At 39.6% G+C, this 16,277-nt stretch overlaps 1 protein-coding gene across 2 annotated transcripts in view; it reads left to right on the top strand.

Annotated features, from left to right (window-relative positions):
- The window catches only part of GPR146 (G protein-coupled receptor 146), a 50,451-nt gene extending 34,457 nt beyond the window's left edge, over positions 1–15,994 (top strand). The window contains exons 1-2 of one of the 2 annotated variants that reach the window (XM_027726157.2): positions 7,294–8,497; positions 11,193–15,994. In XM_027726157.2, the coding sequence (XP_027581958.1) occupies positions 11,237–12,241 (1,005 nt within the window). In that variant the 5' untranslated portion in view covers positions 7,294–8,497; positions 11,193–11,236 and the 3' untranslated portion in view covers positions 12,242–15,994. Of the gene's footprint in view, positions 1–7,293; positions 8,498–11,192 lie in introns of those variants that run through there. The other variant, XM_027726156.2, reaches the window with a different exon arrangement.
- The last annotated feature ends 283 nt before the right edge of the window (positions 15,995–16,277 follow it).

Raw genomic sequence — 16,277 nt, 5'->3', positions numbered from 1 at the left:
ATGTGGACATCAATGTTTGTGATCTGCACTTCAGAATGATTCATTTGAACTCGCGTGTGCAGGCTCTGAACATCAGACAAGAGATTATCAGAATATTCTGCATATTTTCCACAACAGCTACAACAAGTATGGCTCATTTAACTGAGGACAGACTAGCAGGCTCCAGTGACCTCCCTGCAAACTATGCTTTACTGTTCATAAGCACCCAGTGCCTGTGTGGGCTCTGTAAAAACATCCATTTATCAATCATTACTAAGAAACCGGCTCTGTGACAAACTAATTACTCCTCAGGCTTCCACTCATTAGCACAGGAGGAAGCAGATTATATATTTATTTTTGAGGTGGGCTAACCCTGGCTGGACACCAGGTGCCCACCAAAGCTGCTCTATTGCTCCCCTCGTCAGCTGGACAAGGGAGAGAAAACATAGCTAAAGGCTTATGGGTCAAGAGAAGGACAGGGAGAGATCACTCACCCATTACCATCCTGAGCAGAATGGACTCAATTTACAGAAAAATTAATTTAATTCATTACCAATCAAATTAGAGTAGGGTAATGAGAAATAAAACTGAACACCTTGCCATGCAAACCCAATATAATTTTATATATGGAGGCTCCTGCAGTAACAAATCTGCTACAGAAGTCGTGCTGGCTTCCTGGGGTGTGCAAGACTTTTAAAGCAGCGTGTTACCTACCAAGGACACTAAAAAATCTCTACAAAAAAACCTGTTCACATTTTTTAAAGAAGTGATTGCTGTGCAGCATGTGAATCAATACACTGCAATTAGTAAGCACTAGTATTTATTTCCATGCCATTTACTTGGCTGTAGTCCCAGGAATTTGTACAAATCCTAACCACGGCTTTCCAAAGTACCGTGGAACGGACACAATGTGGATAACAGGTGGCTGCAGGTACAGATGTTTTTGAAGAGGGAAGCTTTAGGTTTAAAGAGTCCTGGTTTACAGAGCTCTCAGACTCCTTTGCTCATTTCTTCCCCTAGTACTACTTGGGTTTTTCTGCCCTTGGAAACATTTTCCCAGCCTCATACTGGGCTGGAAAAACAACACCCTTTAGGAGTATCTAAGGAAGTCTCCACACCCACAGACCTGTGAAAGGATGGCCAAGGACTCAAATCAAATCATCAGATACTTAAACCTGTCAAACCCTTTGCCAGTATCCCAGAACAAAAAGTGCTAAAGGTTATTCCTGGCTTTTTCAGGTTTCATATATACATATGGCTGCAATGGGGAGCCCTATAAGAAATCAAGTTTATTGGGAGAAAATTTTGATGACTAAGGCGTAAAAAACCCTGTCACTGATAAAGTAGAGTGAGGAGTGACACATGACAAGCAGTACATGGACAAGTCAGAGCCCATTCACATCTGTAAGATGCCTCTTAATTAATTGCAAGCCCCTTCTCCAAATCTTGCAGTCTAATAATAACCTTAGATCAGCATTAATATTATACTTGGACCCCCCAGAATGTAAAGTTAAAAGATTTTTTTTCAGACATTATAAATGGAATAAGATGTAATCAGTAATTGTTCAAGTTCATCCAGGAGGCAGCTAGAAAATGCTATTTCCTTCACCAAGCAGTGGAAACGAAAAGCCACAGGAGTGTCAGGAACAAGATGTCTCGGGCTTGCTGACAATTAACAGAAAGATATGTTTATCTCCAACGGATGTGACAAATTTTGAAGTCATTTCAGCTTTAGTGCAAATCTGCTGAGGGACGATTTTTCCCTTCAAACTCTAAAACTCAAACAATTTTCGTACTAATTCCTGTATGTGTTATCTGATACAGGACTATGTCAATATTTCTGCATTTACTGGAAACCTGGTCCCTGCAGTCAGAGTCTGTTCCACAACAGTTTCCTACACAGCCAACGTGATGTCTTGCTGATAAGTCACTGGGTCAGCTTTCGCCGACGTTTCTAATAGGAAACAGCATTACATTATAGTTTCCAGGAAAAGTACCATCTGTGCCTCCTGTCAGTCTTTGCAACTGGCACCAAAATATCTGTGGGGAATGTTTCCGTGCTGCCAAATTTCAGCAGTGTTCCCTGCCACGAGCCCTGAGCTGACAAACAGTGGGGGAAGATAAGAGCTGCTGTTTCCACCCTGCCAACTCACTGTGCCAGCTCATTTACAGAGTAATTCCAGCACAGTCCATGCACCTTTGACACTCTTTTCCTGGAATAAATTCAGTCTGCAATGCCTAGCATTGGCATAATTTGCATTAATTTTGACTGGTGAGAATCTTTCTTCTTTACTGGAGTGATGCCGATTTACATAAACCAGAAGTACAGACATTCCTTACCTGGAACCTGAGCAGCTCCAAAATGCTGGAAATGCAGAAATCTGGGCACTTGCTATTTTGTAAGAGGTGCAAATGTGGCACCTATGATTTAAAGAAATTACCTAGAGAAACGATTTTACCATAAAACTGCCCTGTAATCTTATATTTTCTCAAATAATAAAAAGGCCTTAGCAGAAAGTTTTAAATTAGTCTTCATGATCTGATGATCTTTATATTAAAAAAGGAACATATAAGGTTCATAAACAATTTCCCCCTCAAACCACTATTAACTGACTTGTTGCCCTCCAGTTTAAGTGTCTGTACATACTGGGGGCAAAACCCCTTACAGTTAAACACTGATATCATTTAAGAAAGATTCTTTAATGATATTGCCCACCTAGTGTATTCAATTCCTTAAAACAGAATAAATGAACAAATACTTTAACTAAAAACAGTGGGATAAAGTGTGTCTACTGTGTAAATCTACCAAGTCCCAGTTGTTCTGAACATCAGCATCACAACTTCAGCCTTCCAAAGGTCCATGTAACCCTTGTTAGATCCACTGAGTCGAAATATTTCATATGAAAAGAATCTGCAACTTACATTCACTTTTAAACTGAACGAAAATATTTTTTGTGTGCTCTACAAGAAACTGAAATTTTATTTTTAATTTGGTTTCCATAGTTCAGTTAAAAAAATAATATATATATACATAGCAACTCTCAGTCACCTTGACACCGAATTTTATTTAAGTTTGTTGCCACTTAGCTTTAAAAGAGGATAGCTGCATCAAAATCAGCTCCTAAGGGCTCTGACAACACAGCCCAGAACTGCAGCAGTGCTAACTGGCTGTTCAGCACTCTGAATGGTGCTGTGTACTCTGCTGATGATTAAAAGCTGTCACTTCTTGTATTCCAACTGGTCAACTTTATAAAGTCCAGGACCCAAAGCACCTTATGTAAGCTGATTTTCTAATACTACATTCATTCAAATTATTCCTGTTATTTAATACACCGTAAGTTACTGGAAGCAAATATGAATACTAGGAAAATTACAGGGGCTTTGTTTTGCATATAACTCAGTTTTTTTAAAAAAAGTATTATCTAGTGGCTATTTGGGCATCTCAAAATTGCATCTCATTTCAGGAACCCAGGCAGTGAAGCTGCCTGTAGGTGAATAGAAGTAACCATTGCATAAATTCATTCTGCCTGATGGAATCCCCATCTGAAGAACTGCACAAAAATAAGGTATTTCACCTTTTGCAGCAGTGAAACCTTAACCCACCACACGTATATGATGTATTAAGAGCTGCACTGTTCACTCTAAGGTGAATTCTTTTTTGCTGCACATAAACACTAAAAAAGAAACGATATGTCATGTTTTCCATATTAGAGGCTCTTACAGAATTCAGTGATAAAGCTGGAGTCGGGAAGAGGTGGAGCAGGAGACCAGTCACACTCATCTGATACTGGGACACTGAGAGAACTTATCAAAACATGATTGAGTTTATAGAGTTAACCCATGCAGAGCCCCATTCCCGAGCAGCTGCCAGGAGGGCACAGCAACAGAACCCCTGCAGAGGCTCCACTGCAAAGAAACAAACAGCACAAAAAGAGGATTTATCCAGAGTGGCAGATGTGCCTGGCAGATAATATCTGTGTCTGAACATGGGATTCCTTCCACACGAATCTTTAGGGGCCCTAACGCTGGACTATCTCCTCTCCACAGAACTTTGACCCTGTAGCACTGGGTTATTAGAACCTTCCAGACCACTGTCACAGTGACTCTCTCCAACAGATCTAACGGGCTCTTAAAAACACCACTTGGCAGTTTTTATTATGGTTTCCAGAGTAGTTGATCTTTTTTGTCTTTCTTTATTGGAGTACGTTATCTGTTCTCATAAGCTTTAAGCTGCTTAAATGTTGAGGGGTGGAAGAGAAACTGAAGCAAATACAGTTATCCATGTCTGAGGGGTACACACGTTGTTCTGAGCAATCCTCTACGAACTCTGAAAACAGAAGAAAGTTCTGTAGATCTAACCTATTAGAGAAGATGCACATTTTAAAAAACAGTTGCCATAACCTAAAATCAAGTTTTCCTCTTTCTTTCCAACCAAAAGAACATCTGAACTCATTTGTTGATGCTTAGTGACCTGTGACAGCAATTTGCAGAGACTTACTTCTGATGTGGCCTTACATGAACTCAGATTCCAAAGAGCTGAACAGTCTAAATAGCAACAAAGTGTGCAGCTGACATTGTTAACAGTTATATTATGTTAATACCTTTACCTTATATTATCTATATATTTAGCAACAACACCAAAACATCAAAACAGGGGAAAAAAAGTGCATCTATTTAGGTTCCCAAGAGGCCAGGGACAGTAAGCAGATTATCATAGCACAAGTGGGATCTGAAGGACCAGGCAGCTGCTATGCAGATGATTTACCACTAAGATTGTGCTCACAGAATGCAAGGATAAACAAGTGGCAGAGGTTGCAAACGTATGTGGAACAATAAAGAAGGTCACAGGAAGGAGCTAAGCTTTGAAGTGCTCTGAAGACAAAATATAGTCAGAATTTCTAGAAAAGCAGAGTGAGCAACCTCAAGGGATGAGCAAAGGGCAAAGAACAGTTTCAGAAACATGGGTATCTCTGTACTCATCCCACATGCAACAGAAATACATCCTTATAGTTCCTGACAATGTACTTTTTCCTGTTGACTCAACATGCCTAAGAAAAGCCTGGGATGTCCCATAGGAAAATAACAAGAGAAGTAGAAGTGAAAGAGTACTTGGAAACCCTGTCATAAGTCGAGTGTGATACCGTAAGTGTGTCGTATGAGCAAATAATGGTGGGAGGTGCAACTTTAACTGTAAAGGAGTCATCAGGGAGAGATAAAGAGGAAAGCAAGAGCCAGGCAGATGTGAAATGCAAGACTTCTTTTAAGAACAAGGAAATGTACATAAGAATTTATGCCTGGACAGAAGGAACAGTTAAGAAATAACGCTGGCCCAAGGGGAGGCAATAAGCTATAAAGGTGGAAATGGGCACTCCAATTGTGCAGAATGAAGCTGGAGTAGGCAAGAGTTGGGTTGTATGAGTCAAAGGTTTCCTTGGGTTTTGTTTTTAATTATTGTTTTGCCGCTACTAAAGCAAGTTATACTGCAAAGGGAGAGGGTTTTCTAAACCCTGAGCCTAGTGAAGGGTGAAATCAGTGGGACCATGCTCTTCCATTAGTTCACCTGCCGGGGTGGCCAACTCCTTGCTCCCTCTCTTCCAACTGACCTACTCTTGCTTTTTAATTTGTTCCTTTTTAAGCATCCAAGAGAGACTTATATTCAGTGCTCTTTGTATCAGTTACTCTTACTATTTAGTTGTGCCTTCTTTCACCTTGCATTGCACTGAACTAACCACGTTACAAATGGAGCCGATATCAATTACAAACTTACCACCCGCCAAACTGGTCAATGGTTGCGCCACAAAGACATAAAATGATAGGGTTGGAAGGGGCCTGTTTTTCAGCCCAGCCCCCAGTATCAAGCAGGATTTTCTTCTCTACTCATGTTAAAAGCATTTTATCTGAGCTGTATCATTATATTATAAACAGCACCAACTCAGCAATTGCATGAGGAAAATATATTCTGAAACCTACTTGCCTGCACTGCTGCATTTTCTTGCCCCTCACATCTAACCTGGGCAATCGAGTTTTATTTTTCTGTATATCCAGCCAACATGTTTTCTGTTAATCCCTATGGTATGTACATAAGCTAGTAAGCCTAAAGAAATGTCATGTTACCCAGGCTGAGACATTACAGCAGTGTGACACTTCATCCTCTCACACTTGAGAGTTCAGAGAATGTTCCCCTTGAGGTACAGCTAATTGCAGGTTTGTTTTCTTCCAGAAATATTGATCATCCACTATTTAAAGTTTTAAGAACTAATCCATAAGTAATATTTAGCACGACACTTTCAAAAACTTTCAAACCCTCATGAGGAGCTGACAGTCTACTAAGTCATGGTTTATGTATAAATGCAGCACTTCTGGCCAAGATTTTTAGTTTTCTCAGTCTAGATCTGAAGCAAATCTGTGCTGTCCAGCAAAGCTCTACATAGGGCCCAGCCTTCCCTTAGGCAGCACCTTTGGGTTTCAGTTTGTAAGAATTAAGAGATCCTGTGGGAACTCAAGAAAACATGATGAAGGTACGAGTCTTAGGCCTTTTTAGAAACTTGCCTTGTTGGCACCAGCTTTATTAGCTATGTACAGTTTATAATGATATTACAGCTTGTGAAAACACATATTCAGAGGTTGATAAACTAGGTAAGAGCTACCTAACATACAGATGATAACAGAGCAAGCAAGTAGATAAACCATTTAGTGTATAAACAAAAAAAATCAGACAGTGCTGCAGCTGGATAAAGGTTTGGGGTCTTTAAGTCAAATAAAATAATCTGAGTGTAGAATGGTCATGCTTCAAACTGTGACCCAACCTGCTCTGCAACTTAGTGCTGCATTATGAATGAAAATGCCTGAAAAAACCTGACTGCAGCTATGGACTCTGTAATACAACTGAGCAGCACTTTGTTTCTTTCTCATTAATTAAAGTTCGTTTCATGCATCTTTTCTAAAATAATCTTTGCCACAAAGCGCTCTCAACTTTTCCTGCTGCGTTTTAAGAAGTTTTTTCTTAAGTACCTTATGCAAATTTGTATCTAAATAAAACCACCTTCAGCTTTAATGGAGTGTAAAGAAATTGGCTTTTGGCCAAGTATCAGCACTCTAAAAGTGCTTCTACACAAATACCTTTCCTACTTTGCTGTTTCTCCTGTCAACTTCTGATGATAAAAGTCCTTCTAAAGTTTTGAGGCAACAAACACTTGATGCCACAGTTTGTAATATGGAGTTATCCACAGCACATATACAATTCTGTCTGTGGACAATGTATCAAACAGGACCCTAGGAAATTTCTGCCATTTGGGAGTTGCAGTGGTTTTACATACTGATAATGAACCTTTAAATACAAACCAAGCAGCACAGACAGACCTTACCTAAAAAAATCCAACCCAAACTGCAGTCAGATAGAACTCAAACTCAGTAACCATTTTTAGTGTTTTTCTGGTATTTATTCCATAAACACCTGCTTAATTTTACATGAAGGAGTTTTACATTGGTGTTTATTTGCTATGGAATAAAGCCTGCAAATTTGTAAAAATATGACAAATTATTTTGAGAAAGCAAGGCAACACTGTTTTGATTGGTGATATCAGTTAAAAACACACTTCAAAGCTACTAACTTTATTTCATTAGTCCAAGGAGTTTATGTATAAACAACAGAACAACCACAGTACAAAACTCAGAATGGGATAAATTATCAACCTGCAGTTCAAAAACTCTTTTGAGAAATGATGCATTTTAAAGTTGTAGAAAATATCCACACATCCATTAACTGCGAGTGACATGCAAATACTCTTGAGAGCAATCAACTTTTTAAAAAAGGAAGCAGAACTGAACCCCATAACACCATCACAAAACGAGGGTCATGTCGTAATGCCGTTTCACAACACCAAAACAATCTCCAAATTCAAATTAAACACTCAGAAACTTTTCTTCCTACCTTGTGCTACAAGCTGGCTCATGTTTACCAGCACCACAAGCACCTGTGCACTTTGTAGTACGGGAATTTTTAAATACCGATTGTTCAGGATATATTGCCTATAAAACTGAAACCTCAAAGCTACACATTCTCATCCCGGGTTAAAAATAAACCCCACGCTCTTGAACCAGGGGCTGTTGATTGCAGTCGCAGGGAATGGCACAGCCTCTGCAGCGTCCCCAGAGACCCCCAGCGCCGATGACAATACCACGACAAACCTGCGTGCTCCGGCAGCCCCGTGTATTTTAAGTAGTAAATCTGAAACCCAGAGACTACAAAAGCGAGCTGGATCCAACACAGCTCCGACCGGAGCCTCTCACTTCTTGAAACTGGCTGTAAACAGGGAAAGGGAGGGGCCAGGCGGCTGCCAAGCCAAGCAGAAACTTGTGAGTAACTTATAGAGCAAAAACAAGTGCAGCGCAGGCAGCAGCGCCCAGGCGGGCGCTGGCACGGCCAGCACCATGTTCCCAAGGAGAACCACGCCGGGGCCTCGCGGCCGGCTTCCTTCCTCGGGAATGCGGCTCGGAGGAATGCCAATGTGAAGGGAAGGTAAGAGGCTCCGGAGCGCGGCGGCCGCGCCGTGGGAACGGCGGGCGCGGAGCGGCGGCGGGCACGGAGCGCTCCCCGCTCCCTGCCCACGGCCGGCTTTCATTTTCAACCTGATCCCGGGTCTAAAAGCAAGGAGAACCTGGGAAGTGCCGCGGCCGGCCGAGTCAGGCCACTGTAAACAAGAGGCTGCAGCGTTCACTTATGCAACAGAGTCAACCTGGGACTGCAGACAGAGCTCCTTGTGACCGGAGAGGGAAGGGGGTCAGCTTAGACTGAGCGAGTCAAGCTGCGTTCAGGGATCGCAAGGACTCACCCAGACACGGTAAAACTGTGACGGCAAAACTGCCTTTAAAAATGACAAAAGAGACGGCTGGGTGAGAAATGCTGAGCTGGGCCTGCACAGCACAGCAAACAGGTTCAGTGCCTTCGCCGGTAAGTGACCATTAAACATGGGTGATTTCGGCATTAGTGGCAAAAATATCTCACCTGGTAACTTAGGAGTCATCAACAAAATTTCTTACGAAAATATTTCTATTTGGATTTTATTTTTGCTCATTTCAGATGTAAATATTGTAATTCACGTCAGATGACTGTTTAACACAGAGAATCACCTGCCATTTCTATTGCTATTTCATTGAAACAGAATCGTGTTAAACTATGTGAAGAAAAAAGGGGTAATTACTAAAAACACTTGTGAAACCAGACATCCCCCTGCTCTGTAAAATACAAAGTGTGGTAGCAAAGACTGTTGATCTTCTGAGACAATATACAGGCAAGTTACTCTGTGGCTGATGTAACTCAGTCTGGAGTAATCAAAGCTACATGCTTAAGGATAAACCTACATAATGGAATTACGTGATTGTATCCATGCCTGTGCTTAGTCACCCTTGCACTCACCATAATGCATATATTTGCAATATCTGGTTCCAGTCTGTTGCTTTGCTTGAATCAAGTCATAACAGTTCAATGTAGTTTTGGTTCCCTTCAACTGCGCAAAAAACAGCTTTGCTTTTTCTTTCTTAAAAACTTAAAACAACAGATGCTTCCTGAAAACAAACTGGGTTGTTTTCAGTGCTCAAAAATAGCATGAGGATGGAAAGACAACGTAAAGATATGATACAGTCCATTCATATGCAGTACTATAGCTAAAAAACTGAATTGAGAAAGTGAACCAAAAAAGTAAGTTTTCCCACAAAGGTGAAAACAGGCTTTGAAAACAACAGAACTGCAGCTGGTACTGCTGCCACAGAAGTCACTTCTCTGAGGAAAGCCAGCACAGGACAGTGGAATAAAAATTTGCTTGCCCAGCTAAAATGACTGCATTTTTAGCCTGATTTCTGGTACAGGTTATGGTATTTATAAGAAAAATGTACACAAAACAACTGCAATGGGAAATAAATCATGAAAGTTGACGTGATTTGGGGGCAAATTCTGTACTGTGACTGAAGTGTCAAAGAATTAGCACTAGAGAGATGCACCCATGTATTCATAAGCTTACAAACCCCACGCTGTGTAATTCAGCCATATGGTTCACAGAGTATAGCATGTTGTCTAGTAGCATTCATTTTCATTGCACAATGTTTATTGGGGATTTGATTAAATCTTGCTCTCTCTCTCTGGAAAGAATGCAGGTATGTGTGCTTACACTTTTCTGTACGTGCTGAAAGGGAAGTGTGCAAAAAACCACAGGAGTGTGTGACAGTGTCGGAGTACACGGGAAATCACCTGCTGCATAAACTCCACACTGGCCCAGAAATGAGCTGGCAGGAATCATAACTGTGATTTTAAGTGCAGGTTTTGAGTTGTACTTTAGAGGTTATTTCTTATTTCTGCATTTTGGAAAGAGACTTTTCACAATTGCTTTGAAGTTCAGTTATTTCAGTTAAAACGTTATCTCCTTACTGACCATAAAGCAAAGATGGCTGGATAACAACTGATAGTAGCATACTTTAAAGAATTCATGCTATTTTGAGAGGAAATGATAGCTAACTCTTGCCTTTTTTGAAAGTCAGGCTGCCCTGATATTAGGTTCCTTGGACTACAGAGGTCCATTGTTGGTTTTTTTTTCAGAACTAAATGGTCATAGGTTGGAAGTCTGAATACAAACTGACCTATTAAAAAAACCTAAATCTTTCATCTCACTTCCCAGTTCCTCTAGTCTTTGTCAATTTTATCAGTGATCCAGTACACATCCACCATACTGCCTTGGATGTGCCTCCCAAGAAACCATCTTTTCAATGGAAAGCTTATTTAACACCTCAGAGAACTCTATTCTCCATCTTATTACAAAGATTTGTGCTTCAGTTTATATCCTTCCATTCTTCAGCAGTTACCCTTATATATTACTAGCTATATACAAGGTACTGTTTGATAATTTAAAAATACCATTGTGCTAATATTCATATGTACTACATCAGTACTTATAGACAGTTTACAATTTACTTCTGTTGAGTGTCCTGTATCAACTCATTTGCAACCAATTTCATTTCAGTTAGAACTTCAGGACATTAGAACTTTAGTTAGAACTTTACTAGTCTCACAAAATTTTGAATCACAGATTACTTTCTCCTAGACTAACAAGGTCAGCTATGTGATGCATATAATCTTCAAGTTTAAAATGTTTTCTTCACACTATACTGCATTTCACTTACAATATAATGTTTCAACAACACTTTCACTATTTTTCTCTCTACAGAAAAGCTGGTAACCAGCAAAGAAGACACAAAAGCTAAAATCACTATGTGGAGCTGTGAAGCCTTAATCAACAGTACTGAGAACAGTGAGGACCAGCATCTCTGCCATGACTTCGACCTTGTACTGTCCATCTTTTCCCTACTCTACCTCATTATATGTTTCCCAATTGGCCTTTGTTACAACGGCTTGCTGGTCCTAGTTAACCTCTACAACAAAGCTACCATGACTATGCCAGATGTTTACTTTGTCAACATTGCCATTGCTGGTCTCATCATCAACGCTCTGGCACCAATGTACCTTCTAGGTGTTGCCAATACAAAATGGGCCATCTGGAATTCCAACAATGAAGTTTATATTACCTTTCTTATTTTATTCAACGTCTCGTCCTTAGTTACAATGTACTCTACGACACTGCTCAGTCTGGACTACTACATCGAACGCGCTCTCCCCCGAACTTACATGTCGAGTGTGTACAACACCAAACACGTCTGTGGGTTCATCTGGGGCGGTGCCATGCTGACGAGTTTTTCATCTCTCCTGTTCTACGTCTGCAATCACGTGTCCACCAAAATAATTGAGTGTTCCAAGATGCAGAACCAAGAGGCAGCGGATGCCATCATGGTGTTCATCGGGTACGTCGTACCCGCCATCGCGGTGCTCTACGCGCTCACGTTAATCCTGCGGATACGCAAAGAGGCCACGCCACTGGATCAAGACACCGGGCGGTTGGATCCGTCAGTGCACAGGCTTTTGATTGCCACAGTCTGCACACAGTTCACGCTGTGGACACCCTATTACGTTATTCTCTTGGTAAGCACGTTTACTAACCTGCAAGGAAGAATTGCGGATATAAATTACATTCGAATATTGCATTTTACCACGATTTTATCCAAATTCTTGGCTTTCTCAAGCAGCTTTGTAATGCCTCTGCTCTACAGATACATTAACAAAAACTTTCCCAACAAATTGCGACGTTTGCTTAAAAAGATACACTGTGGGAATCAGGGGTGTTCTCACGAGCGCACAGTAGTACAGCAAGTCATGACATAGGTGTGACAAACCCCCCTGGTGCTCTGTTACTGCAGTGCTTGGTGTTCTTGGGACTGTGATACTGCTGTGTTGGCACTCAGAGACATTAAAGAGTCCCAACCAAGAGGCTGGAAGGAGCTTCCATTGCAGCTGAATGCAACAGTCTTAATTTTCAAATAGTTGTTTGCTGAAGTCGCGTGAGGCTCCGGCCAGTGTGCTGCAATACCTGTGACATCTGATACCTTCAGTGCACTGAACTGGTTACAAACTCTGTCTTCATGTCTCTAATCTTCCTGTCTGAAGAAATCACTAAGCAGTTTATTGAAGTCTTGACTGAAGACACAGCACCTTGTATCTTGTATAGAAAAAGGTATTACCTTATTTTCTGTACAAAGAAGTGATAGTGCTATCCTTGATGAAGTAAATAGCGTTTTTCAATGAAGATTATATAGATGATCTTTACTGAAGATCATATGATCCAATTATACATGCCCGAATAGTAAATGTTAATTATAAATTAAATTATTTAATTTTTTCTCCATCACTGAATCCCCTCTAAAAGAAGCCTAATTTACCATTTTCAGAAATTATTTTCTCACACCAACTAACCTGTTTTAAAGTTTATGGTAAAGTGATTTTTTTTCCTAGCTATAACAATTAACAAAAATGTGTTTTAATTTTCCAGTCCTTTGTTTGCATCCTAAAACATTTCAAGAATCCAGAAATATTTATTGACTAATTCTAAGGGAACCTAAAGATGTTTGTTCCACATATGAAAATGAAGGACACAGTGGTTTACAAAGTTAAATCAGAATTTAACTAGTAAAGATTGTCTGGCTAAGTGTTATGGTCCACATATGTTCATGTAATGAGAGTAATTATCTTAAAAAATAAATATGTTTATGATTAACAGTTTGTATTTTCAAGGGATATGTTTGCAACAAATAAATTAAACTCTCTTTAATCTAGGGCATCACTAAAGCTTTGGAAACCATATAAAATTCCTCAATATATACAAGGTTTTAAAATGGGAGTAATATCTACGAATCCCAGTCAGCATCAGCCTTTGCTGACCTCCCAGAAATGGAAGTGCCTCCCAATGGGATTCTTGGATACACAGTAAAGTCTAGTTTCTGTATTTCACAGTAGGGATGAAGAAATCCAGCCCAGATCACCAAATTTTACTGGTTTGATGAAATACATAAGAACCACAAACATGCTGCAGGAAGCACATAAATAATTACCCACAACAACAAACTACAAAGCACTGACCCAAGAACTGCCTGTTCCCGTGCTGCTGTTCCATTATTAATGACAGAGGGGTACAAGTGAAACTGAGGTTCTCCCACTGGTTTGGGGGCCATGAGACATCTTTGTTACTCTCCCTGCAACACCACAGCATTGTTTTGTTGCTTAATCTGTCACAACACAGTTCAAATTCCACGTGACCTTATGCAAAAAATGTGGCTTTTCAAGCTTCAGGTATAATAAAAACATGGAGCAAAACCAGATCTGAATCTTTTCCATTGCTTAGAGCACAATCTCATCTGATAGCTGGTCCTATCTGTCAGCAGAGGCACATGCTTAAGTGCTAAGGGGAAAGCAGATGAGGAACAGACTTTTCATACCTTTTCCCTTCAACATTACTCAATTTCTTCTCATAGTCATCTTTGCTTATCTTCTTCATACACAAGCATCTTTAAGTTGTCAGCATTTTGGTGGAAGACTCTCCATTAGTCCTTTTTTTAACAGCTTTTCGTAGTTTATTGAAATCTTTCTAACCCTTAAAGACTACACAGTAAATAATCTTACTTCTGTGGTGTTTTCTCCACACAAAAACTATCCAGCATAACTACATCAGTTTACTTCACAGTTTTAGCCCTTGATGAAAACCATGTTAAGGAATGAAGCTGTTCTTCATCACTCTGTCCAACTCACACACTCATTTATAGTGCCTCTATGCTGATACAATGGTGGATGTTTTGGTTGATTTTTTTCCCTCTTGAAAGGTTTTCTATGAATTTCTGTACATCTTGGTCATTCAAACTCACTTCCACACAGAACTGCTTAAGAAAAAAAATCTTTCCTTACAGCTGTCAAGCAAAGAGATTCCTCCTTCCCATCTGAGGAAAATTAGGTTTCGTAATGCACCACATTAAATCACTCACGTAAAATCTGTTAAAGAAATTCTGTCCCATTATGCAGGAGGAGTTCCAGCAGGGAGGAACTGCCTTATCTGGTGTGAATAGGGGCTTTCAGAACTGGGACACTGCCAGAACAGTGCGGCTGAACAGGCAGCACGAAGTGCAATTTTAACTTCCACGTTCCTTCCTTACATCCATTTCCTCCTTCTCTTAAGACATCTTACTTTCTGTCTCCAACAGGACTGTTGCCTTTATTTCTGTTCCTTTCTCTCTGTGTTAAATTCTCAGTTTCAGATCATGGCTCTTCTATAATTTCTCTTTATCTTTTTCACTTCTCTGCCCCATTTATTTAACTTCCATTTCTCTCCTGTTCCCATCCATGCTTGGACTTGTATAGCTGGTACTGTTCTACACTCATGTTTACTTCACTTGCATGACTCCTTTATGAAGACCCAAATATTATTCAATGATTTCAATGGAAGCTGCTGTTTAAGAGATGGAGAAAGACAGGGTTTTATGTAATTTACGCTTGAAATATCAAATCTGATTTTTTCCTATTTTTTTTTTATTGCCACAGAGCTACATATGTTTGCATTTATCCTTGATAAATACTAAATGTGATGGCAATCATAGATACAAACAGCTTTGATAATTTAATGAACAAGACTGGTATCCACTCAACCTCTTTTAAGAGATAATTTGATTTATTAGTTGCCTCAAAGCAACTGTGCCATGGACCTGCCTGGCTGCTGTTCTCTTAAGAAAATTCTGGACTTATTGCAGCACCCTCACGTGGTATCTCTTAAAAAGCAGTATCCCAGAAAGGGAGAGCTTTCCAATATTTATATAAAGAAGAGTAGAGGAGCAAGTGCAGTAAAATACTTAAGGAAATACATGTTATCTTAATCTAGAGAGAAATTCAATGGACAAATTACAAAGTTCTCGAGAATGGGGCCTTTCCATTTCAAATACCTGAAGGTTTCTGATGACTGTAAATAGAGGCTTATCTATTTCACATTTAAATAAATATGAATAAAATACTGTATATATGCAAGATAGAAATCAGCCTACTGATGTAAAAAGAATTTGCAAAGAGTTTATTAAATTATTTCTTAAAGTGTATAATTTAAATGTAAACCTCTGAACAGGAAGGTGTACTGTATGCTTCTATATGTATATACTGTGTACTAGAAAGTAAGCACTAGTTAAGTGCCATTATTAACAGTGTTATTTTCTCACAGAATTAAACTTAATATTTGAGTTGATCTATGGCTTATTGCCCTCTTGCTGAACCGCTAATTAAGTCAAATCAATGAACTAACAAAACTGTCGTGCTCTGCTTCTGTTTGAGTTATTAACACAGCTAACTCAGGACAGGTCCTTGTTGACTTCACTCAGTAGAGGTCCTAGTTTCAAAAGTTTCAGAATCAAATTGTGTTGGTCTCTGAAGATGTAAATTCAGTTAATGGAAGAAAGTGATCAGCCACTAGAAAATTTCTGGTTCTATTACAATGAAGAACTGTGGCCTCCAATATCATGTCAAAATACTACAGAAATGGACTTTCTGGAAAGCTTCATAAAGGAACTATTGACTCATAATACATTCTCAATAAAAAGTGTTTTAAGTGTATCTGGTCAGTGAGATGTGTGAACTTTTTTTGGCTTTCTTGATAAAAACCTATTGTAGACAAGGTTAAACCTGTGTTGCTTCACTAAATCAAACATAACAAATTTCATGACTTGGATATCAAATTTCCAGGCCATAATTTTGACATCATTAAAATCTCATTATTCATCAGCATGAAGCTGGCTGAGAATGAAAGCAAAAAGGCACATAACTCTCCCAAATTTTTTCAGCGTAAAAAATCCTGCAACTTGTAAGACAGTAACAGTGCACCACAAAAATACAAGGA

Source organism: Pipra filicauda, unplaced genomic scaffold (assembly GCF_003945595.2).
Source record: "Pipra filicauda isolate LSUMZ 115617 unplaced genomic scaffold, ASM394559v2 scaffold129_size2064235_pilon, whole genome shotgun sequence".
NCBI lineage: Eukaryota > Metazoa > Chordata > Aves > Passeriformes > Pipridae > Pipra > Pipra filicauda.
Note: the sequence above shows the minus strand (reverse complement) of the source record. Positions and strands in the feature narration are given on the sequence as shown.